The 22,673-nt window shown below is 43.5% G+C and overlaps 1 protein-coding gene and 1 long non-coding RNA gene across 3 annotated transcripts in view; one reads left to right on the top strand and one right to left on the bottom strand.

The window, feature by feature from the left end:
• On the top strand, positions 1-4,507 carry LOC124211115 (uncharacterized). Its single transcript, XR_006881395.2, has 2 exons — positions 1-817; positions 1,041-4,507. It is a non-coding gene; the product is annotated as an uncharacterized lncRNA (long non-coding RNA).
• LOC124211113 (titin) overlaps positions 4,210-22,673 on the bottom strand; it is a 27,958-nt gene continuing 9,494 nt past the window's right edge. For both annotated transcript variants that reach the window (XM_046609854.2, XM_046609853.2), the window contains 30 exons: positions 22,486-22,629; positions 22,144-22,401; positions 21,911-22,054; positions 21,561-21,833; positions 21,254-21,486; positions 20,849-21,161; positions 19,701-20,759; positions 19,017-19,559; positions 18,686-18,940; positions 18,435-18,578; positions 17,916-18,317; positions 17,424-17,825; positions 16,931-17,153; positions 16,685-16,857; positions 16,300-16,439; positions 15,647-16,163; positions 15,418-15,561; positions 15,078-15,332; positions 11,886-14,587; positions 10,790-11,792; positions 10,299-10,697; positions 9,682-10,201; positions 9,420-9,591; positions 9,138-9,324; positions 7,513-7,852; positions 6,715-7,429; positions 6,289-6,627; positions 6,019-6,175; positions 5,772-5,938; positions 4,210-5,535 (listed from right to left, as the gene is read on the bottom strand). In XM_046609854.2, coding sequence (XP_046465810.1) covers positions 5,395-5,535; positions 5,772-5,938; positions 6,019-6,175; positions 6,289-6,627; positions 6,715-7,429; positions 7,513-7,852; positions 9,138-9,324; positions 9,420-9,591; positions 9,682-10,201; positions 10,299-10,697; positions 10,790-11,792; positions 11,886-14,587; positions 15,078-15,332; positions 15,418-15,561; positions 15,647-16,163; positions 16,300-16,439; positions 16,685-16,857; positions 16,931-17,153; positions 17,424-17,825; positions 17,916-18,317; positions 18,435-18,578; positions 18,686-18,940; positions 19,017-19,559; positions 19,701-20,759; positions 20,849-21,161; positions 21,254-21,486; positions 21,561-21,833; positions 21,911-22,054; positions 22,144-22,401; positions 22,486-22,629 — 12,464 coding nt within the window. In that variant the 3' untranslated portion in view covers positions 4,210-5,394. The remainder of the gene's footprint in view (positions 5,536-5,771; positions 5,939-6,018; positions 6,176-6,288; positions 6,628-6,714; positions 7,430-7,512; positions 7,853-9,137; positions 9,325-9,419; positions 9,592-9,681; positions 10,202-10,298; positions 10,698-10,789; positions 11,793-11,885; positions 14,588-15,077; positions 15,333-15,417; positions 15,562-15,646; positions 16,164-16,299; positions 16,440-16,684; positions 16,858-16,930; positions 17,154-17,423; positions 17,826-17,915; positions 18,318-18,434; positions 18,579-18,685; positions 18,941-19,016; positions 19,560-19,700; positions 20,760-20,848; positions 21,162-21,253; positions 21,487-21,560; positions 21,834-21,910; positions 22,055-22,143; positions 22,402-22,485; positions 22,630-22,673) is intronic.

A 22,673-nucleotide genomic window follows, 5' to 3' on the forward strand; every position in this document is an offset into this window, starting at 1 on the left:
TCCAAATGGGCGAAGGCTATTGCTGTTGGCAACGGCTCGGCCCTCGACTCATAAAATACTTTGCGACAGCTCGCCAAATATTGAATAGCAGTTGACTCAACTCTTGGCCAAAAGTTAATTACCATACCGATAGTAAAAATTTTTGAGCGACTGCTCGAGAATTAATTAAAAGAAAGCTTGACGAAGAATGCGCGGCGTGGGAAAATGAACAGTTCTGTATCCAAGTAAACAAATTATAATAAACTATTCGCATATGTGTATTTTGCCAGGCGTAGAAAATTAGTCATTGGCACGAGACTTGACTAGCTTCAGGCGGTTGGCATGCAGATAATATCCCGGGGCTTGAAGTCTTTGAAATAGACTCAAGTATGGAGTAAAACGAGTGTAAATAAATCCCAAGAAATGCGAAGACTGCTAGTTGAAAGGTAACGTCTCGGGCGGAGAAACGTTGTGGGGGGTGAGTGGCGTGTGGGGGGGGGAGATCCCCACAGGTGTGACGTCACAACGCACGCCTCCACTTATTTTAGTCTAGCTTCAAGCTTAATAGTGACCCGCTGGAAGTCGAGGGAACAAGAGGCAAATTCAGGTGCATTTCCACCGGTGTTATTAGAGACGTTCGAGATAACCTGAGGAGGAACTGAAGAGACGGGAAAACGGTTTTGGGACCAAGTGTGTGTCGCGACAAAATGAGCATGTAACATAAAACTGGAACAAATCGTGATTAAAAAATGTAATGTTAGTACATTGGATGAAAAGTGTTTAGTATTCTATGGATTTGTATAGCTACGTTTCGCGCTCAAAACAGTTAGTGACAAGTGTGAGTTTGACAGTTCAAACTTCCGAAACGCTTTGATGGCCGCCTTCGATCGGGCTGCACAATGAATTCAAATTCTTAGATCCTGTGCGATTGGTTTCTAATTTTTTGAATTTGGCTTGTTCGAAGTGCGGCCACATTTGAACTGGATAAATGTGATCTTATATTGGTACTAAAAGTTGTGAAGGTGGCGTGAATACTTGTACATATTTTCGTTTCTTTTCAGAATCGTTTCCTCTTTTATCAAAGTACTCACTGCAAGTGGTATGTTTTTTTCTACCAATTGCGTGTGCTCGGAAAATTTTCAGTCAGTGTGGCCTTTGTAATTACGAGAGTTTAAAATCATTTTCATCGATGATTTAACTTCCTCTCATCCTCTGCAGTGTTAAAAAAAATTTCGAACATTTGTTTTTTGGATAACCTCATGTATGGCAATTTTTATCGATGAAAATACATCAATATCCATCAGTTCACCAATGCAGTGCAATTAAAATCCTTATCCCTGGTCTGATAATCGAATGTCCGTTATCTTACATAATCTCTTAATGACCATTTATACCGATTTAAGTCCTATCTAATTGAGACGACTGTTTTTGGTGTATTATTTATTTGGTACATAATTTTATTTTAATCATACAATTAAGGTAGAGGTGTAAACATTTGCGACGGGTCTGATACAATTAAACTCGTAGCGGCGGTTATCGGTTGTGTAAGTGGAGCAAAGAGTAGTTCTAGGATTTTCTAACTCACATAATTATATGTCTTTAAATAGCTGGTAAATGTAATTGTGTAGAAGTCGGGTGAATCTAATTTTTAAAATTAGGGGTGTATATAAAAGTATAAGCGTAAATGAATATGTAGTATATCGAGTGATTTGTTCAAATCGATGTACAATTACTATGATCCCGATGTATGATAAAAGTTGACGTCAATTCCGTCTGCCGTTTGGTCTGGTACAGAAGCACTGAGTCATCTTAAATCCGTTTCCTCATCCAGCATCCGCGAGTTGAGCTTCGGATCGAAGTCGGACAGTCCGGCAGACAAGCGTGTTGTTTGGCTTCTCGTACCTACATGTCCTCGTCCTCTGGTTTATAGGTTTCAAAATATGAGTCAAGCTCGGAGTCGCTCGTTACGAAGTCGAGTCAATCCGCCGTTTTCATCTCCCGTTATCCACAGACCAGAAATATGTTCGGTCTTCCAGAGAGCGCTGACACACGGCGGTATTTTTAGCTCGTTGAATCACTCGTGGCTAGGCAGGCTGAAATAGCTTTTCGCCATCGCCACCAACGACGACGACGACGATGAGGGCGAAGGCGACGAGGAGTAAGAAGACGAAGGCGAGGACGACGTTGACAGAGACGGATTGTTCTAACTTCCATCATTAACCCGGAATCGCAATCGCATGTGGCCCCAAAAAATCTCACGTCTCGCGCGTCTTCGTGGCTTCTTGATGAATCATTGTGTTTCAGAAAGGAGTTCGGAGTTATAAATATTTTCTTGCGGATCGCTATACCGGTTGATGGACGAACTTGAATCAGCTAAATTCTTGAGGCTTGATCATGGCCAGAGCTACTCAAGGTCGGCAGCAAATCATTTGGGTAATAAAAAATACACACGTACACTCGTATACAGCTGTGATATAGATGCTAATGACGTCAGAGCTGAGAAGAGGAGGACGAAACGGTTCGGAAGTTGTCTTATTTTTAGGTCAATTTGTCGTATCTTTATACGCCCCCGAGTAAATCACTCGAAATTATTACCGAGGGGATCTTGGCCGCATTTTTTTATTCAAGGTTAAGTCCAGTTCAATGAGGCAATTCGCTTTACGTGGTTCTAGACTTTTTTACTAATTGCCGCCGGCCATACTGGCTTCAAGATATTTACCCACACGACGGCTACTCGAATTTTCGAACTTTGACAATGACAATTGTGCGAGGTAAACTACGGTCGCAATAATAGAACGTAAGGTAAATAGAAATGAGAATTGGATAAACAGAGATCAAGAGAAGTTCGTACAGCTGAAAGAAGCCGTCGGACAATTCTCGCTGCGACTATTGCAGAGTAATTCGCTCATGCGTATGATTGGATTTTAGCCGAGGCGAAGGGAATCGTTTAGGACTGTAACAGCTTAGGACTTGACTTTGGGGTTTGAATTGCGGTTATTTAATGGCCGGGTTTTGGTCTCGTGTCCGGGCCAAGTATAGCCTCGTAATGTAATACACGCGAAACGGAGAGACGAACGAACCAACGAAACAGGAAAGTAGGGAGCGAACGCAAGGGAAAACTTGTATATGCAAGAAGAAGCAGGCGAGCCGAGAAACGAAGAGGTCAAAAATAACCCAGATACATCGAGTGCACACGGCCCAAACGTTGGCTCGTTCCGATTACGTTCCGAACGTGAGTCGAGGCTCGGGGAAAAGATGTATTATTTCGTTTTTCACGTTCGCGTGGGTTCCTGCTTATTAGTCGTACAAACATTGGAGGAAATCATCGTTTTAGGAAGGTATTTTTAGGTCGTGAATCGCGTGCCGGAGGAAGAACACCGAGAATCACCTGCAGGGTAGTAAGTCCGAAAAATAGACCGACGCTTCTAGAATTTTCGATTAAATTTTAATTTCGTTTACTGAACTGTGAAAGTATCGATCGATCCGTAAGATATTCTCATACTCTTGGAATTAAGCAAACCAAAAAATCGATAGAATTGAACATGATTTCATTATTCAAAATACACCCGACGTCGAAACCCCTTAGTCAGTTTTGCTACCAATACTACCAAACCCGATTTGCACCATCGTCTTCCTTCATCTCTTTTTCTCCTTAGGGTCAGTTACGTAAGTCTCGATTTATGAAATTAAATCTAAAACCGCTATGGCCGCCAGCTATTATTGAGAAGATTTTAACTGTTGCGGATTCACGACCGCTACGCAATATCGTGAGTAAATTTAAGACGGAGTTGTTTCCAGACCACGGCAATAAATTACAGTGAATTCTGGAAGTTAGTTTCGAAAAGCGATTTTCCAGCATACATTAAATAGATTGAGTACAATTTTTGTTCGTGGTAAATTGCGAAACCCTAAAGCTGACAGTTTATAACAAGGCGATGGAGATAATTTATTACTCTATAATAAATTAGTCGCTGTGTATATGAATTCATAGCTGAGAAGCGAGAAATATGTGTGAATTGTTGGATAAAATTTACTCGTGAGCTGGTGCTTTATAGTGTGTAACAAGTTTTGCCAATTAATCAAGATAAGAAATTTAAATCTCTTACAAGCAGTGAATCTACTTGATATTCTTGCTTCGCGTGCAATGAAAACTTATTTATAGTAAAAACGAATAAATTCCAAGTTACACTATTACATTATACATAATCGAATCAGCAACAAACGATGATGTTCATATTTATAGAATTTTTTTATTAGACTTTCCATTGTACAATAATAAATAATTAGTAGAATGTTAGGAGTAGATAATGCATATGTATGATGTGCTCTATGTTTTCGTAATTTTATCTAAGAACATTTTATGACAAACTAGACATTAAGTAAGTTTCCTTGTGAATGAATAAATGATTAAATAAATATTTTTTTTTCTATGACAACTTGACGTTTCGTGCTATATATCAATATAATTTAGACTCATGATGAGTTTAAGTTCTTGCCTTGTTTCGAACTAAGATTGGGCTTTGTTTTTTTTTAAAAAAAAAAGCCGTACTAGTATATTCGTAATCGAGGTTTACGTTGATTGCTATGCTCAATTGGCATATGCTCATTCGTACAGGATATTTTCGTTCATGTTCCTTCTTTCAATTCCGATTTATTTCAACGTATTTCAAGGTTTTCAACCCCTACCTCGAAATATCTCACAGCAAAGTATATACATACATATGAGTTACGGATACGTCTCACTTTTTCCAAAATCTTATTTATGCACCTTGTAATTGTATACCGTAATAAATTTACAACCTACATATTATACATATACTTTGCTCGTTGACATTTCCTGATTCGATTAAAGAACGTCAGTTACTATTAACTAATAATATCGTTTTTGTCAACGATTCGTTTTACTTTCACCGATCGTGAAAATCACTTTTAGCACCACCTTCACAGTTTCATCAGGTACCTTTTTGCTGTGTATATATGGTATATATATACATACACCCGTATACATACACCCATATATTTTGTGAATGTTTTACATCCCCACGTAACAAATAATTCACGATCTAAACCTGTTTACCCACATTTCTCATAATACTTAAGAAGACAACGAGTTAGTAAAAAAAACTGCCCGAGTTGCGAGTGATGATTAGGATGAAAAATTTACGTTAAAAAGCGAAACAAGTGTATATATATGTATTGATTAAAAAAAACGAACGATGCAGCTTGATGGACTCAGCAAAAGTACGTATCCACAGCTTTTTGTTATTTCTAAAGCCAACTAGCCGGCGACCTTGATGGCCAAATGGTCACCCGATCACCGCTTAATACCATTTTAAAGGTATTCGCATCAATATTAGCGTGTCTGATACGTCTTGGGGTCGTCTCGTTTTGGGTTGGATTAAGAATTAAGTTTGATCAGTTCTTACTTTTCACGATGAGTTTCGCCGACGTTTCTACTGTTCCAGCAGACGTGGTTGCTCGGCATGAGAAAGTTCCACTGTCTTCTTCATAGGTCGTAGCGATCAAAAGAACAGCGTTGTTACCTTCGTGTATCATCTACAACAATGGAACAAAAAATATATAATATCATCTCAGTCTTTGCATCGATTCTTCCGCGTGGCATCTGACAGCTAAATTGACGAACAAAACAGATACATGAATTTGAATTGATGTTATTGCTTCGATTGATCCACCTTTCACTGATCACACAATGACCCTTGGCGTTCAATCCCGCTAGTAATCGATATGCTAAACGATATGTCAATTAGTACTCGTAGGTGAATTAAACTCACTTGAAAGTCGGGGGATTGCGGGATCAAAGCGCCTTCGCGGTACCACTGAATTGTTGGCTTCAATTTAGGTGGTGAGACTTGAGTCTTGAACTGGGCCGGTTGACCTTCCATGACTATCTGATCCTTCAGCGGCGATAGCTTGGGAAGTACATCCATATTGTCAGGAGCTGGAAGAAAGTTAACAATAAATCGACTATTCCTGATGAACCTGTCCTTGAATGAATATTGTCTTGTATCCCATTCTTACCGAGAACTCTTAGATTGGCTGATGTGGTAACATCGCCAGCTGGGTTTTTCGCTATGCACTTGTAGACTCCCTCATCTTCGGGGAATGCCTCCGAGATTCTCAGGGTGCAAACATCGCCGTCTTTCTGCATTTGGAAGTACTTGGAGGGTTTGATTACCTGTAGGAAGTGTTTCAAGAAGATTTTTTTTCAGAATTAGCGAACAATTCTGCAAAATAACATATGAATAGAGAAACGAAACAATCACATAGTTTTGACTATTTCTTATTCACCTTATCTCCCTTCTTCCATTGGACAGTCGGCGTGGGTTTTCCGGAGATTCTGCACTTGAAGGCAACAGCCGTTCCTTCCTTGATTGTCTGGTCCTTCAGCGGTTCAGCAACGAAAGGTGCTTTTTCAGCCCCGGGTGTGCTGGGCTTTGAAACTTTCGTTGGCGAGGATGGTGACTGGATAGTACACTCCGCATCGCAGCGAGCTTCGCCAGCCCTGTTGATGGCGACGCATTCGTACTTGGCAGTATCTTCAGGAACAGTCTCCAGGATCAGTAGAGTATACACGTTATCTTCCTCCAAAGTCTTGTAACGAATGTCTGCGGTGACTTTCTTTCCATTCTGAAACAGGTAATGTTTTCACGCTTTCGTCAGTTTCTCAACCACGAAAATATCATAAAGCTTATTCGGCACTAGATTCGGACTCACCTTCAGCCAGTAAACATCGAGCGGTTTGGTGCCTGATATCTTGGCATCGAATCTTGCCAGCTGACCACTGGGAACCGTCGTATTCTGAATAGTGGTTAGAAAGCTGGGAGGTATAACTCCTCCTCTTCCAGGTTGCCTCCTGCGCTCCTCAACGACGAGGTTTGCGCTACACTTGGCTTTACCGCCACGGTTCTCAGCTATCACTGAAAAGACTCCAGAGTCTTCCATGAAGACTTGTCGTACGATCAGAACGGACTTTGTGCTGAACGTGTATATCTGAAGGTCGGATGAGTTTTGGATGGGGAAATCTTCGCGGTACCATTTTATCGTGGGGAGTGGATCGCCGTCGAATTCGACTTCGAACCTTGCCTGTTCCTGCTCGAATGCCCTGCACGGTTGAATCTTTTTCGTGAAAACTGGTGGCGTGGCGGGTTTGACTTGGCCCTGCACTATCCGCTCTTGCGTCTTGGCCTTGTGCTCCACCTCCGTTGTTTCGGTGGCAGTTATCTTCCTTGTTATCTCCAGATCACCCTTGACTTCCTTCTGTGTCTGTCGCTGCTTTGCGACGTGAACTTCGCGACCGTGAACCGTTGACTCTGATGGTTCAGGTGGATGTCTGCCGTCGACTCTCTGAGAGTCTATATCAACCTGGGTGACGAACTGACCTTTGAGCTGCTTGGGTGGTGGCTGCATCGGTTCTTGTGGTTGGGCTTGCCTGAAGGTCAAAAGGCAAGTGTTATGTGCTAGAAATGCGTGCTTTAGTGTAATATGCAGATCACGATGAATGTCAATACTTACAAGTTTTCCTGGTACTTTTGGGCCATTCCCTTGGCCACGGAGTTCTCGACCAATTTTTCTCCGGGAATGGCGAATTGATGGCTGCTTTCCCTTAGTCTCGTTTCCTTTAGGACTTGCTCTTCCTCGAGGTTCATCAACTTGTTGTAGTAATCTTCGTTCTTCTTTGTCTTGACGGATTTTTGCCATTCGGTTTCTGGCTCTTTGTAAATCTTCTGAGTCAAATGGTCAGTGGCGATGTCTACGCCCTGCGACACGGTCTGGTGTCGCTCGTCAAAGACGCGTTCCAGTTCTGTATTTTGACGGTCAGTCTGGTACTGGCTCAACCCGAAATCGTACCACGCTGGGAAAAACACATGTTAGCCACACTCTGCCTAATGATATAGGCTTTGTCAAACATCCTGCAGACTTGACTTCAGTAATTCATCAATGCATGCCCAGCAACATTCCGCGATGCAATATAAACGACAAAAATTATATACGGGTGGTACGACACGGTATTTCATTCGGAATAATAATTATACAAACATTTACCCCGATTGAGGAAGCTTTTTTTGAAAGGTTCCAAAATATTAAAAATGTCGGGAATGTTTTTGATTGCAGATTACCACATACCTATAATTGAATTTTTCATCTTATCTCAATTTATAATGAGCTCAAACAGTTTTGAAGCTCTTGGACACTCACACAATTGGCAATCGAGGTGGCGAAAGTCGTCGAATTATGCGACTATCGATATATCCAGCAACGAATGAAAGGTGAGGCGAGGCTTTGGACAAGGTGATGGATATGTTGGATAGTATCGAAATATGGGGAGCGTAGCAGAACAGAAAAATAATGGCAAGACAAAAACTACAAACAGTAAACTTATATAAACTTGACAGAAATAACAGTAATTAACAAAAAAACTACAATAAATTACCGAGCAATTTTATAGCCATACCTTACGATCCCACAGAGATTTTTGGTGGAAGATATAATCACCGTAAGCCAAAATTTCTTTTCGCAAGTTTCTTTCGTCGCTTTCCAAAGCACTCTATCGGATGGTCGTCCACTTGCAGAAGCAGTAGAAGTGGTTGGGAATTCGGGAAGGGAGCTTCTTGTTCGTTACGAGGAATCGGAATTATCGGAAATGATCAGAGTAGGTGTAACTGTTTGAGTATCTTTTTTGCTCAAATTGAATTAATGTGTCGTACTGATATATGCAGGGTGCTGGCATTTCTTTATGTGTGATGTTGAATGAAATATCTTCCTGGTCGCGATAAAAACATATCATGTTTCGTTACTCAAGCTATTCACCCTGCGTGAATACGTGATTAATCGCGTTGATGACTCTAAATACATGAATATTTGTCTTGGACGTGCTTTGTTGTATGTGGCTGCATTTGTGTGCGTATAAACTGATTTTCTTTTGTTACTAACTGTAGTAAGCTACACTGACGCGATTCGGAAGGTACATACATAAATCGTTTCTCCAGACAACAGAGCATTTGGCTCGGCAAATAATTTCTGTACAACTTTCTTTGTCGCGGTTATTCATCTAGCAAATATTTCTTCCCCATCCGAATCACGCGCAAGTTGCTGGAACGTAAAAATTCTCAGCTTTATCAAAAGCTCATAATACTTACGTCGTGGTGAATTTTTCAGCACTCCACGGTAATCGTCGGTACGTGGTTTGACAGTCAGAGTTGTCTCGGTTCGTGTTTCTCCAACGGAGTTGCGCGCGATCACCTCAACCTTACCGTGATCGTATTGCCTTGTCTTGGGTATGTCCAAATGATACATTCCATCGTATGTCAGCTTGTAACGAGTTCCCTGTTGGTGCATTTTAAATTTGCGCATTACACGGTTGGTAATTACCTTCTGCTTCGTGCAAAAACAATTTCCAAGGCTTAAGAAATAACACTCACGTTGAAGATAGTGTTTCCGTTAACCAACCACATTACCCGAGGTCTTGGATGACCAGTTACGCGACAACAGAATCGGGCCCAGTCACTTTCCTCAACTGTGGCGGGTTCCGGCTTACTTACGAATGCTGGTGGGGCTCGAGGCTTTTCATCTTCACCTTCTTCCTCTGGAACACTATATCAAAAAATGGATATAAGTTGACGTGGCGTAAATTTAAATAAAGTGGTACAAGGTCAATTTGTGTGACCTCTGAATGATACTCACACTTGCCAAGCAGCTTCCATCTCTCTGATTTTCTCGATACTCTTCATTCCCTTCGGGAGTTGCGACTCGTATATGATGCCAGGTTTTCCAGCGGTTTTGATGACAGCTCTTGTTTCATCCATACCGTATAAATTGGTTGCTCTGCATAAGTATTCGCCACTGTCTTCCGGGTAAACCCACCCGAAGTTCATGGCAACGTAACCGAAATCGTATATCGGAGTAAACCTGTTTTTATGGGGTAGTGCTTTTCCGTTGAAGAACCATTCGACCTTCATGTTAGGGTCGCCAACCGGTGCCAACTGGCATTCAAATTTAGTGCTATTCATTTCGATCAACTCAGTTTGATTCTGGATTTGAGTAACGAAGCGTGGTGGCTGTTTCTTATCAGCGTCATAAAGGTCATCTTCGGTCAAATGGACCTCCGAGGTGTACTTTTTGATTGTCGCTTCCATTTGCATCAAGGCTTCAGACTTCTTCATGCCCTTTGGTACTTGATTTTGAAGAATAATGCTTGGCAGTTCTACGATGAAAAAAACAAACAAAGTAGTTATTTATAAAAAGAGAAAAATTTAACAGAGGTATAACCCTAACCGATAAGGAAAAATTGTAAGACTTACTCTTGCAAGAAACTGAGGCACGGGTTGTGTCTTCTCCCAAGTCATTGATCGCCTTGCAGACGTATTCACCGGAATCTTCAGGATAAACGTACAAGACATCCATGGATACGAAACCCATATCATAAGTGGTTCTATATCTGTGTCCAGCCGGAATGAGCTTTCCATTCCTGTACCACTCGATTCGTAGATTTGGATCATCTCTCGGCTCAACGCGACACTCAAACCTGACTGGTTCCGATTCATCAACCGTTGCAGACTGGATCTGCGTAATGAACTTTGGCGGTTGACGAGGCGCATCTGCTGCAGGAGCAACGCTGACAGGTCCGCGTTCCAACTCTTTCAGTTTCTCTGCGCTCATACCGGATGGCAATTGCGAATCGTAATCGATCGTTTTCTTGGCTATTTTAAGAAAACGAGACGTGTCAATATGTTTATCACGAAGCGAAGGTGATACAATTAAAGGATAAGTAATATAATGTTGAAACACTTACACTTGCAGATTATGGATGCCTTGGTCGTTGCTGATCCCCACTTATTAGTAGCCCGGCAAACGTATTCACCTGAATCTCTAGCATAAGTGTAGGATAAGTCTAGAGATATGAAGCCAAAATCGTTGATCATATGAACGCGGGATCCTGTGGCGAATGGTCTGCCATTGTGGAACCAATCAATGCGCATGGTAGAGTCTCCAACCGGTTCTACGCGGCAGTCGAAGTGGCTTGGTGCAGCTTCTTCGACTTGAATGTCCTTCAACTCGACAGTAAATCTCGGTGGATTTGGTTTTTCGTCTTCTGATAAAATTTCTTCTTCTTTGTGCAGAGATTCCTCTAGCTTTTGAATGCTTTCAGTACCGCTCTTGAAGTTTGTTGGCAGCTGAGGCTCCAGAATAATTCCTTGACGTCCTCGAACTTGGAGTTTGCACGATACGGTTGCTTCACCATGACGATTTGTTGCTTTGCAGGTGTATAAGCCAGAGTCACGCTGGTAGCAGTTAGCAACTTCAAGGATAACAAATCCAAAGTCGTGAATGGTCTTGACTCTGGATCCCGCTAAAAGTGCCTTTCCATTGTGATACCATTCGACGCGCATGCTCGAATCGTTCACCGGCTGGAGTCTGCACTCGAAATGAGCCAGAGAGTTCTCTCCCAATGTCAAATCTGATGGCGTTGTGATAAACTCTGGTGGTTTACCAGTGTCATCGTCAGGGCTCGGCATTCCCGGCTCGTTTCCGAGGCCTTCGAGTTCTGCGATTTTATCGATTGTTCCTTCCATGCCCTTGGGTAACTGCGACTCCAATATAATGTTGCGTTTGCCTGTGCATTTCAAAGTGCAAGTTGTCACTGCTTCACCATAGTCGTTAGTTGCACGGCAACTGTACTCTCCGGTATCTTCGGGGTAGATAGGTGATATCTCTAGAATTACGAAACCAAAATCGCAGAACGTGCGGAATCGTGATCCCGTACGCAGGGGTTTTCCGTTCCAGAACCATTCGACCTGAAAACGATGAAAGCGGTTCACTTAGTCAAGAATCAGTAGAAAGTAAGTGAAAATGAATATCCGGGATACAGAAGTACTGAAAATAATTACCTTTAGTTTTGGATCGTCAGTAGGTGTGATTCGTGCCTCAAAGTGTGCACTTTCCCCTTCTCGAAGACCGTCAACGTTGCTCAGTGGAACGGTAAACACCGGAGCCTTGCCACGCTCTTCCACAGTCTTGTCATCCTTGGTGCGTATCAAGGAATCTTCAAGTGTTTGGATTTTCTCCAGTCCACCTTCCATTCCCTTAGGTAATTGTGAGTCAAGGATGAGGTTAGCCTTGGACAGACATCTCAAGGTGGCCTTGGTAGAATCTTGCCCGTATTTGTTAACGGCTCTGCACTCGTATTCGCCAGAGTTTTCTTCGTAACAGTACAGAATATCCAGGATAACGATACCAAAATCATGGAAAGTTCTGTAGCGATGACCATGTGGAAGTTTTTTGCCGTTATAGTACCATTCGACGACGAGATCGGGATCAGTTACCGGTGTAAGTCTAGCTTCGAAGTGAGCGGACTGTCCTTCGACAAGTTTCGTGATGTTTGAAATTTGTGTGATGAATTTTGGTGGCTCTGTAACCGGGGTTGTCGGAGTAGCCGGCTGCTCACCGCCCAAACTCTCAAGTTCACGAATGCGAGCCAGAGAGTCCGGTTGTAGCGAATCGAGGTATACGCCACTCTTTCCGAAACATTTTATCGTGGCTTTCGTGTAATCTTCACCAAATTTGTTACTGGCCTTGCAAACGTACTCACCAGTGTCGTGGGACATAACGCCAGCAATGTCCATGACTACGAAACCAAAGTCGGACACCATCTTGAATCGAGAGGAGTGTCTGAGCGGTTGTCCATTGTGGAACCATTCTACCTTCATGTTTGGGTCACCAACTGGGATCAGGGTGCATTCAAAGTGCACGGATTGCCCATCTTTGAGTCCTTCAAGAGATTGGATCTGGGTGGTGAACTTGGGTTTTTGGCCCTTCGATTTATCAACACATTCAAGATTGACACTGATTTCAGCCTTGCCCCACTTGTTCGTAGCTCTGCAGGTGTACGTGCCAGAGTCTTCGATCTTCGTTCCTAGTACTTCAAGAACGACCATGCCAAAGGCGTAGACGGTTCTTGTCCTGTGACTAGCTTCCAATTGTTTTCCGTTGTAGAACCATTCAACTACCATGGTTTGATCACCTACCGGTGTCAATGATGCCTCGAAATGAGCTATTTCCCCTTCTGACAAATTGGTCAGATTTTCGAATTGCGAAGTGAAAACTGGCGGGTGACCTTCGTCACTTTCAATAGGAGTGCCATCAGGTTTCTTTAGCGACTCCTCGAGGTCCTGAATAGCTTCAAGTCCCTCCTTACCCTTAGGATGCTGTGATCTCTCAATGACGTTTTCTTTTGTCGAGCAATATATGGTGGTGGAAGTGAAAGCTTCTCCAGCCTTATTGTATGCCTTGCAGGTGTAAATTCCAGAATCTCGATCGTAAACGTCAGTGAGGTCAAGTGTCACAAAGCCAAAATCACTTGTCATCTTGAAGCGGGCACCGTGTTCAAGTACTTTACCGTTGAAGTACCATTCGATCTTCAGATTAGGATCCTCTTTGGGTTCTACCTGCCCTTCAAGATGTAGTGGTTCAGATTCTCCAAGCTTAAATTCGGGCTGAAGAGGAACAATCCAAATCGGTTTCGGGAATTCGTGTTCAGGCCCGGAATCTTGCCTTTGGTATTTGGAGAGGTAGGCATCTTCAGCCTCCTTAACCTTCTCAAGTCCAGCTTCACCCTGAGGATGTTGAGTTTGCAAGAAGATATTTTGCTTGCTGGTGCATTTAAGGGTTCCAGTGGTTTGTGCAGTTCCTTTGGAGTTTGTAGCCTTGACGGTATAAAGGCCAGAGTCTTCCTCATAGGCGTGATTGACGTCAAGTGCTACGTAGCCAAAATCATACGTTGACTTGAATCTGGCACCAGTTGGAAGAGGCTTACCATTGACGAACCACTCGATTTTCATCGTCGGATCTTTAGAAGGCTCCACATTACACTCGAAATGAACATTGTCACCTTCTTTGCACTCCACGTTGTTCAAGTGCGTGATGAACACGGGTTCTTCATACGTAGCTTCTGGCTGCTCGGTGGAAGAGACTATCGGTTGCTCAAGAGCATCGATCTTGGGCAGTGCATCTGGATGAAGAGTGTCTCCAAGCAGCCAGTGGCGGTCATGGACCTTTAAGGTGCAGGTGGACACAGCCTCACCAAGTAAATTCGTTGCTTTGCACGTATATATCGCAGAGTCATCGTCGCGAACTCCATTGATCGAGAGACTGACAAGACCGAAATCAAAGGTGCTACGCAGACGAGTTCCGGTCTGAAGAGGTACGCCATTTTTAAACCATTCAACGCGAAGGTTTGGATCAGCTCTGGGTTCGACCTGAGCTTCCAAATAGACATGCTGACCCTCAGTAAGTTTGTCGTAGCTCTTTAAATGCGTGGTAAAAACTGGCGCTTGTTGTGGTGTAGTGTCAATGAACATTTCTGGAACCTTGTTCATCTCAGCTTCCTTCAATTGAATCTTTTGCCAAGCTTCGGGCTGCAGTGAGTCACCCACAATGTTTGAACGGGATTTGACCTTCAGAGATATAGAGGACACTGCCTCACCGGATTTGTTGATCGCCTTGCAGGTGTAAAGTCCTGAGTCCTCGGATATTACCTTCAGAATATCCAACGTCACGAAACCAAAGTCATGAGTAACGTGGAAGCGAGATCCTGAAAAAATACAAGAGAATTGAGAATAAATTCACGATGATAAATTCGATCCGTATAACTGGAAAACCTTATAACCACCATACAATAACCAAGGCAAATAGCAAATATAAAAAGAACCATATTTGTCATCTACAGAACTACGAAATACTGTTTGTCCCACACATTGAACAGCAATTCCCTGTAAAACATAGGGTGTGCAATACCGAGAGGTTCTTAGGTTTCTGTGCTAGCTCTTTGGATGGCTTAACAATTCCTGCCGAACCCCTCAGTATAAGTGCAAATGCGAGTCAAAAGTTAAATGCAATACTATTCCCACCACCATTGCGACGTACGTTATACGATTATGTACCTGGTGGTTGTGTATTAACAAAATATCCGAATTCATCTGAAACGAAGCAATATAAAATAGACAGTTAGGCTCACACTAAAAACAAACATCAATTGCGTAGAATCACTTTAAGCATAGGATAATATTTGAAATTTCTCGTACCCATTTTTAATTCAACGCCGTTCACGAACCACTCGAATCTCAAGCTTGGATCTCCAACTGGGACAACCCTGCACTCGTAGTGAGCCACTTGACCTTCCCAAAGTTCGGAAGGACCAGTCAGAAGCTGTGTGAAAATGGGCTTGTCGAATATTCTATCCGGTTCTTCGGGGCGACTTGGACCCTTGTCAGCTTCAAGCTGCGCAATTCTTTGCTGAGCCTCTGGATGTTGTGTCTCAAGCTGAATGTTTGCCTTAGCTGTGGAAAATGGAGGTAAATGAACAGATATTTATGATACTGATCCACAATCAGAGATAACACTTTTTAAAATTTGAATACGTACTTTTGATTCTCATTGAAGCGGTGGTTACAGCTTCACCCAGTGGGTTGGATGCTCTACACATGTAGACACCCTCATCTTCATCACGAATATGCGAGATGTCTAGTGACACGTATCCAAAGTCGTGTACTTTCGTGATGCGGGAGCCTGTAAAAAAATGAGTCGAAATAAAATGATTGGACATTAAAAAGTTTTCTTATCTTTGTGGGACGCTGTTGATGTTAAAACTCACTAGTTTCGAGCGGCTTCTCGTTTCTGAACCACTCTACTTTCAGAGTTGGATCTCCTACTGGAATTAGTCTGCACTCGAAGTGAGCTGTTTGTCCTTCGGGTATAGCATCAATGTTTTGCAGAGGTTGAGTAAAAACGGGCCGTTGCCTGGTTTGGGGTTCAGGAACATCCGGTCTCTTCCAGGGCTGCTGGGATTCTAATTCACGGATTTTATCCATGCCTTCTGGGCGCTGGGAGTCCAAGATAATGTTTTCTCGAGGGATAACCTTGAGGCTGATGGACGACACGCATTGTCCAAGATTGTTAATTGCGCGAACAGAGTATTCGCCGGCATCTTCTGGTACTGAGTGGCCGATATCCAGAGCCACATAACCGAAATCAAATGTGATGTGGAACCGTGCAGCAGATGGCAAAGGCTTTCCGTTGTGGAAGAACTCGATACGGAGATTGGGATCATGCAGAGGTTCAACCTGGCACTCAAAGTGTGCTGTTTGGCCTTCGTATACTTCAGCGGTTCCCTGTAGATCAAAGTGACAATATAAATGAAGTCAAAAAACGAATTCGTCTCATTTTATACAGTAGTAAACAGTAAAGTTCTATCAATATTGCACAGTGCTAAAAATTCATGAAACTCTGAATTAGAAAAGTACTTACTCTAAGCTCAGAGATGAACCTTGGTGGACTGACTGCGGGTTCTTCAACCTCCAAACGAGCAGGGTGGCCTTGAGATTCAAGTTCTCGAATTTTTTCGAGCCCATCGGGATGCTGGCTATCAAATAAAATGCTGCGGCGAGCTGAAAACAATATCAAAATATTCGTAAATTCCCCGAAGAAATGAAGATCAGTGATCATTACTGTAAACTGTGGTGGCCTGACGACCTGTCGATCTTCAGCATTGAGCTTTGAATCAAGTTTAACATTTTCAAGGTTTACGATTTGGCCATCAAAATAACATTTTAGGTACTCAACTTTGGGCTGCCAATGCAAGCGGTAGTTATAAATGGGATTTTTAAATTTAATAAGCAATGATGATACTCACAGGCAACCTTGATGGTACAAGTATTGACCGCCTCGCCCGCTAGATTGGTGGCCTTGCACATGTAAGTACCAGAATCTTCAGAATAAGTGTATAAAATGTCAAGAGCCACATAGCCGAAGTCGTGAGTTGTACGGAATCTGTGGCCCGTTTTGATTGCCACGCCATTTACGAACCTGTAAAAAAATCCTTTCAAGCTTCTGGCCAAGTAACAATTTTGACCCTCAGAAAAAGATTTTCTGTGCTTACCATTCTATCTTTAAATTTGGGTCATTGATGGGCTCGACGCGACATTCAAGATGGGCATGTTCACCTTCCTTGAGGTGATCCAGGTTGTTCAGTGGCGTTATGAACACGGGCTTCTGGTGTACAATTTCCTTCTCCGCGACTTGCTTTACCTCAACGGTCTCCAATTCTCGAATCTTTTGCAAGCGTTGAGCATCGAGAGTATCAAGGAAAAGGCCTTGCTTGGCTGTTGGTAAGATTATTTTTTTTTTTTTAATTTTTTCATAAGTTTCACTCACACGGATTACAATAAATTCGTGAATTTTGAAGTAATGTTTTCATTAACTTGGAAAAATGATAAGCATCAAGTTCATGGTGTCAATTTAAATATACACGTCGAGCTTACTCCGGCAATTTTTGCTATCTTGTGAAACTGTTGAGTGGTATTTGCTTTCTTACTTAGTGACAGAGACTTGATTTTACGGAACTGTTCAGGAGACATGATTATTTCACTTACAGTCGACGGATATCACACAGGTCGTCACTGCTTCTCCAACAGCATTCCTAGCCTTGCACATGTAGGTGCCTGAGTCTTCTGGGTAAGCGTACAAGATGTCCAAGGCGACATATCCAAAGTCGTAGGTAGTCTTGAATTTGTGGCCCTGTGGAATCGGTCGACCATCCCTGTACCATTCGACTACCATCGTAGGGTCGTTTACTGGTGTCAATGTAGCTTCCAAATGAGCGTTTTTTCCCTCGGGAAGATGCTCGATGTTCTTCAAGGGCCGTCCGAACTTCGGCCTTTCAGCAATTACCGTATCTTCGGGAGCGACACGCTTGTACCGTGAATCATCTTCAAGGTACTGAATCTTTTGCAATGCTCCTTCATGTTGAGTATCGCTGATGATGGAAGCGCGAGCTGAAAAAGGGGCAAATATGAAAATTAGCTCAAGTTCCTCTTCCGCAAAGACATGACAGTCAATCGAACCACCCTCAAAAAAATACTTACATTTCACGTCAAGATTGATGGAGCTCTCGGCTGAGCCAAGTTTGTTAGTGGCCCTGCAGGTATAGGTGCCAGAGTCTTCGGCATAAACGCTCAGTACATCCATAGCAGCGAAGCCAAAGTCGCAAGCTGTTCTGTATCTATGCCCGGTGGACAAAGGCTTACCGTTGTGGAACCACTCGACCTTCATGTTCGGGTCGGGGTAAGGTTCAATGCGACATTCGTAGTGTGCACTTTGGCCTTCAACCAGGTTTGTGGGCCCATTGAGCTGCACAGTGAAGGAAGGTTTATCCTTGACAAGAATTTCTTCTTCTTCACGACGCTGGTACTTGCTGGTATCCTCCAGAGCTTGAATTTTGGTCAAAGCGCTTTCGTGTTGTGATTCGAACTGAAGGGCTGCCTTAGCTGCTCAAGCAAAATAGAATTACATGGATATTTTATAATCAGGAAAATCTTTTGCCTTCGAAAGCAACGGAAATCTGATTACTGATTTATACAAGGGTACATATTATCGGTACTTACATTGAACAAACATTGTAGCTGATGTTACTGCTTCGCCGAGATCATTTACTGCACGGCAAGTATATGATCCAGAGTCTTCAGGGTTCACGTATTTCAGGTTCAGCGCAACGTATCCAAAGTCATGCATGGTAGTTACTCGATTGGCTGAAAATTATAAAAATGTTCACACTCATAACCTGTACCACTCGAACCGTCTAGTTGTCAGCGAATAGAGAAGAAAGAAAAGAATTCCATAATATTAATTTACTCACAGGCAGAAATCGGTACGCCATTTCGCAACCACTCGACCTTAAGTCTGGGGTCACCAACCGGAATGACCCGTGCTTCAAAGTGCGCTGCCTGATTTTCGGCAACACGAAGGTCCTTGATAGGCATGGTGAAAACGGGTGCCTGGGAAACGGTCTCCTCCTGTACACTCTTGCGCTGGTAACGCGAAGAGTCCTCAAGATGCTGAAGCCGTTGAAGAGCTTCTTCGTGCTGGGATTCCATGTATATCGATTTCTTGGCTGTAAGAGCAAAATTGCGGGTTAATTCACAGAGTACGTGAAGGTAATCTTACAATCAATATTCTCTTTTGCTCACAGTGCACAATTGCGGTCGCTGAGGTGATGGCTTCACCGATGGCGTTGCGAGCCCGACAAGTGTAACTTCCGGAATCCTCCGGGTAGGCGTACATGATGTCTAGTGCGACAAATCCGAAGTTATTAGTTTCGATGAATCTGGAGCCAGCCTTGACTGGTTTGTGGTTGTGGAACCACTCGACTTTCATTGTTGGGTCAGAAACTGGAATGAGGCGACATTCGAAGTGAGCCCTTTGACCTTCTTTAATCTCAACGTTCTTCAGAGACGTAGTGAAGATTGGTGCCTGAGTTGTGGTTTCTTCGACCACTTCTTGCCTTTGGTACTTTGACTTATCCTCGAGGTAATTAATCTGTTCGAGGCCTACTTCGTTCTGCGTGTCTGTTAGGATTTGTGCGGTTGACCGGCAGCCCAGAGTGCAGACTGCCTCGTCACTTCCAACTAGATTCACGGCACGGCAGGTGTATGTACCAGAATCTTCGGCTATCAAGTCAATTACGTCCAGGGCAACGTAGCCAAAGTCGTGAATGGGACGGAATCGGTGTCCTGAAATAACAACACCATCATAGTAATAGAAAGACGGGATAGGCTTTGAATTTTGAAACATAATATTTTGGCTAAACAGTCTAAATAAAATAATTATTGTTGGTTATACATGGATGGCACTTAGAGTACCAAATATCTTACCTATAGTTACTGGACGACCATTCTTAAACCACTCCACTTTCAAATTGGAATCCGTAACCGGTTCAAGTTTGCATTCAAAGTGAGCGTGCTGTCCCTCTCGCATATTCTCCTGGTTTTTCGGTTTCGTGATAAACCTGGGTTTGACGTTAACAACTTCGTCAACAAGCTCGTTCCTCTTGTATCTAGACGCGTCTTCAAGGTATTGGATCTTTTCCAACCCTTCCGGATGCTGAGTCTCAAGCATCAAGTCCTTTTTCGCGTGAACACGAACGGAACAGGAAGTAACAGCTTCTCCAAGTTGATTTCGGGCTTGGCAGGTGTAAACACCAGAGTCTTCGGGATAAACGCCCAAAATATCGAGAGCAACGTAATCGAACTCGTATGAAGGCCTGAAGCGATGACCAGTGGTCACTGGACGTCCATTGACGAACCATTCAACTCGCATGGTCGAGTCGCCAACCGGTTGAAGGCGGCACTCCAGGTGTACATTTGTTAGTTCAACAGTTTCGATGTTATGTAGAGGTCTGCTGAATTGCGGTGCCTGTAGGACTGTAACATCCTCTTGCTGAGTTCTGCGGTACCTTGACGCATCTTCAAGCATCTGAATCTGCTCCAATGATTGCTCGTTTTGGGAATCGGTTACAATATCCGATCTTCCGATTACCCGAACACACGCTGAGGTATGAGCTGTGCCCAGATGGTTTGTAGCTCTGACCGTGTATTCACCAGAGTCTAAGGCCGTCGTGTGCACGATATCGAGAGCAACAAAGCCAAAGTCATAGTAAGTGCGGAATCTGGAGCCGACGGTTACTGGACGTCCATTTTGGAACCATTCAACACGCATTGTAGGATCTCCCATAGGTTCCAGACGGCATTCTAAATGAATATTTTTACCCTCGCTGACGGGTTTCGGGTCAGACAGTGGCTGGACAAAAATAGGCTTCGACTTTGAGATTTCTTCAATGTGGTACTGAGGCTCTACGAACTTTGATCCCTCGAGACGCTGAGTCTTTTCGTACGTGCCGTGATGCATGCTGGTCGTGTCGATGCTTGAACGAGCTGGAAAATAATAATAAATGATTGTTATCAAATCAGCCTTAGTAATTATGACAGACAGTTGATAAGAATGAATTGACGGTGACACTCACTTTCTACTATCATAGTTGCTGATAACTGTGCCTCTCCAAGAGCGTTCCTTGCTACAACGGTATAAGTGCCAGCATCTTCGGCACGTACTTGAAGAATATCAATGGCAACATATCCGAAATCGTGATAGGTTTGAATCCTGTTGGCAGCGGTGATGGCCTTGCCATTGTGGTACCACTCGATCTTCATTGTGAGGTCACTCTGAGGTTCAACGCGTGCTTCGAAGTGGGCACGTTGGCCTTCGACAATTTTGTTAGTTCCCTTCAGCGGTCCCAGGAAGCGAGGAGCTTGTTTAACCTGGGTCTCTTCTTGTACCTGTGACAATGGTATAACAATTAAAAATTGCAGGTTATTTTTTGGTCAACTTTAAGGACACGCTGTTTTTCATCGTCGTTCTGGGGCCTCACCTGACGAGAATAGCGACTCGAATCTTCGAGCGATTGAATTTTTTGCAGTCCGCCGGGGTGCTGACTGTCGTATATCACGTCGTTCTTGCTGATAACGCTCAGCTGCGCTGTAGTTCGTGCTTCACCTGCTGCGTTGTATGCCCGGCAGGTGTAGACGCCAACATCGTGGATTGTTACATACTTGATGGTCAGTGCTACGTAACCGAAGTTGAAGAAGGTTGTGATTCGTGAACCTGGGAAAAAGGACACCAGTGAGTGATAATGTTTCTCGATTCGTAACGGAGTGCTCATCGATTCGTTGACTTACTAGCTTCTACTGGACGTCCGTCCTTGAGCCATTCGACGCGTAGCGTGGAGTCGCCGACTGGCTCGAGGCGGGCCTCGAAATGAGCGAACCCGCCCTCCCGGACACTGTTCTGGTCCTTAATGGGCGTCTTAAATTCCGGTGGGGTAATGCGTTCAGGTTGCTCCTGAGTGTATTTCTGGTGCATCGCTTGCTGGTATGCCTCCAGTTCTTCGGCAGCCTCGATATACTTCTGCTGCTCGGGAATGCCGAGGTCAGAAGTAACGCTAGTGCGTGCTGAATCGGAAACGAATTCATCAATCAAACATCCTGTGATTCAATATAGTCAATTAAGTGAAAGACACTTAACTTACCAAAGACATGAAGAGATGCTGTGCTGATAGCCTCTCCCAAGCGGTTCACAGCTCTGACTGTGTAAGAACCGGCATCTTCAACTCGTAGGTGCATAATATTAAGTGAGACGTAACCGAAGTTGAAGATGGTTGTGATTCTTGAGCCTGGAAGATCGGTGAATTTGATAATTCATCAAAGATTCAATCATACAGCGCAAAATAAGATGAACAGTACCCCAAAGGAGGATACATACTGGCTGTGATCGGTTTTCCATCCTTGTACCACTCCACTTTCATGGTTGGATCGCTAACGGGTGTCAGCTGAGCTTCAAAGTGGGCATTGCGGCCCTCCTGAAGTTCGCCAAGTTCGTGGAGTGGGCGGATGAATACCGGCCGCTGTGAAGAGGTTTCCTCAAAGCTCTCCTGTCTTTGATATCTGCTGTAGTCTTCTAGCTGTTGAATGTATTGTAGGCTATCCGGATGTTGACTGGTCTGTTCAATCGTTGCACGAGCTAGAAATATTTCATTGAAATAATCAACCAAAGAGAAAAAGTGACTAGTTTTTCGGCGGCACTTTCAATACCGATAATACTAACCGGTGACATTGAGGGTCGCGCGGGACTCGGCAACGCCTGTCGAACTGATTACACGGCATAAGTATTCGCCGGCATCGTTCAACACAATGCTGATAAGATCCAGGGCGATGAAGCCAAATCTAAAGATTGAGTTTGCTCGAGAGCCTGTAAGAGGAAATAAAATGAGTGTACTGATTCCTTGACAACTA

The sequence above is a fragment of the Neodiprion pinetum genome, chromosome 2, assembly GCF_021155775.2.
Source record: "Neodiprion pinetum isolate iyNeoPine1 chromosome 2, iyNeoPine1.2, whole genome shotgun sequence".
Lineage (NCBI taxonomy): Eukaryota > Metazoa > Arthropoda > Insecta > Hymenoptera > Diprionidae > Neodiprion > Neodiprion pinetum.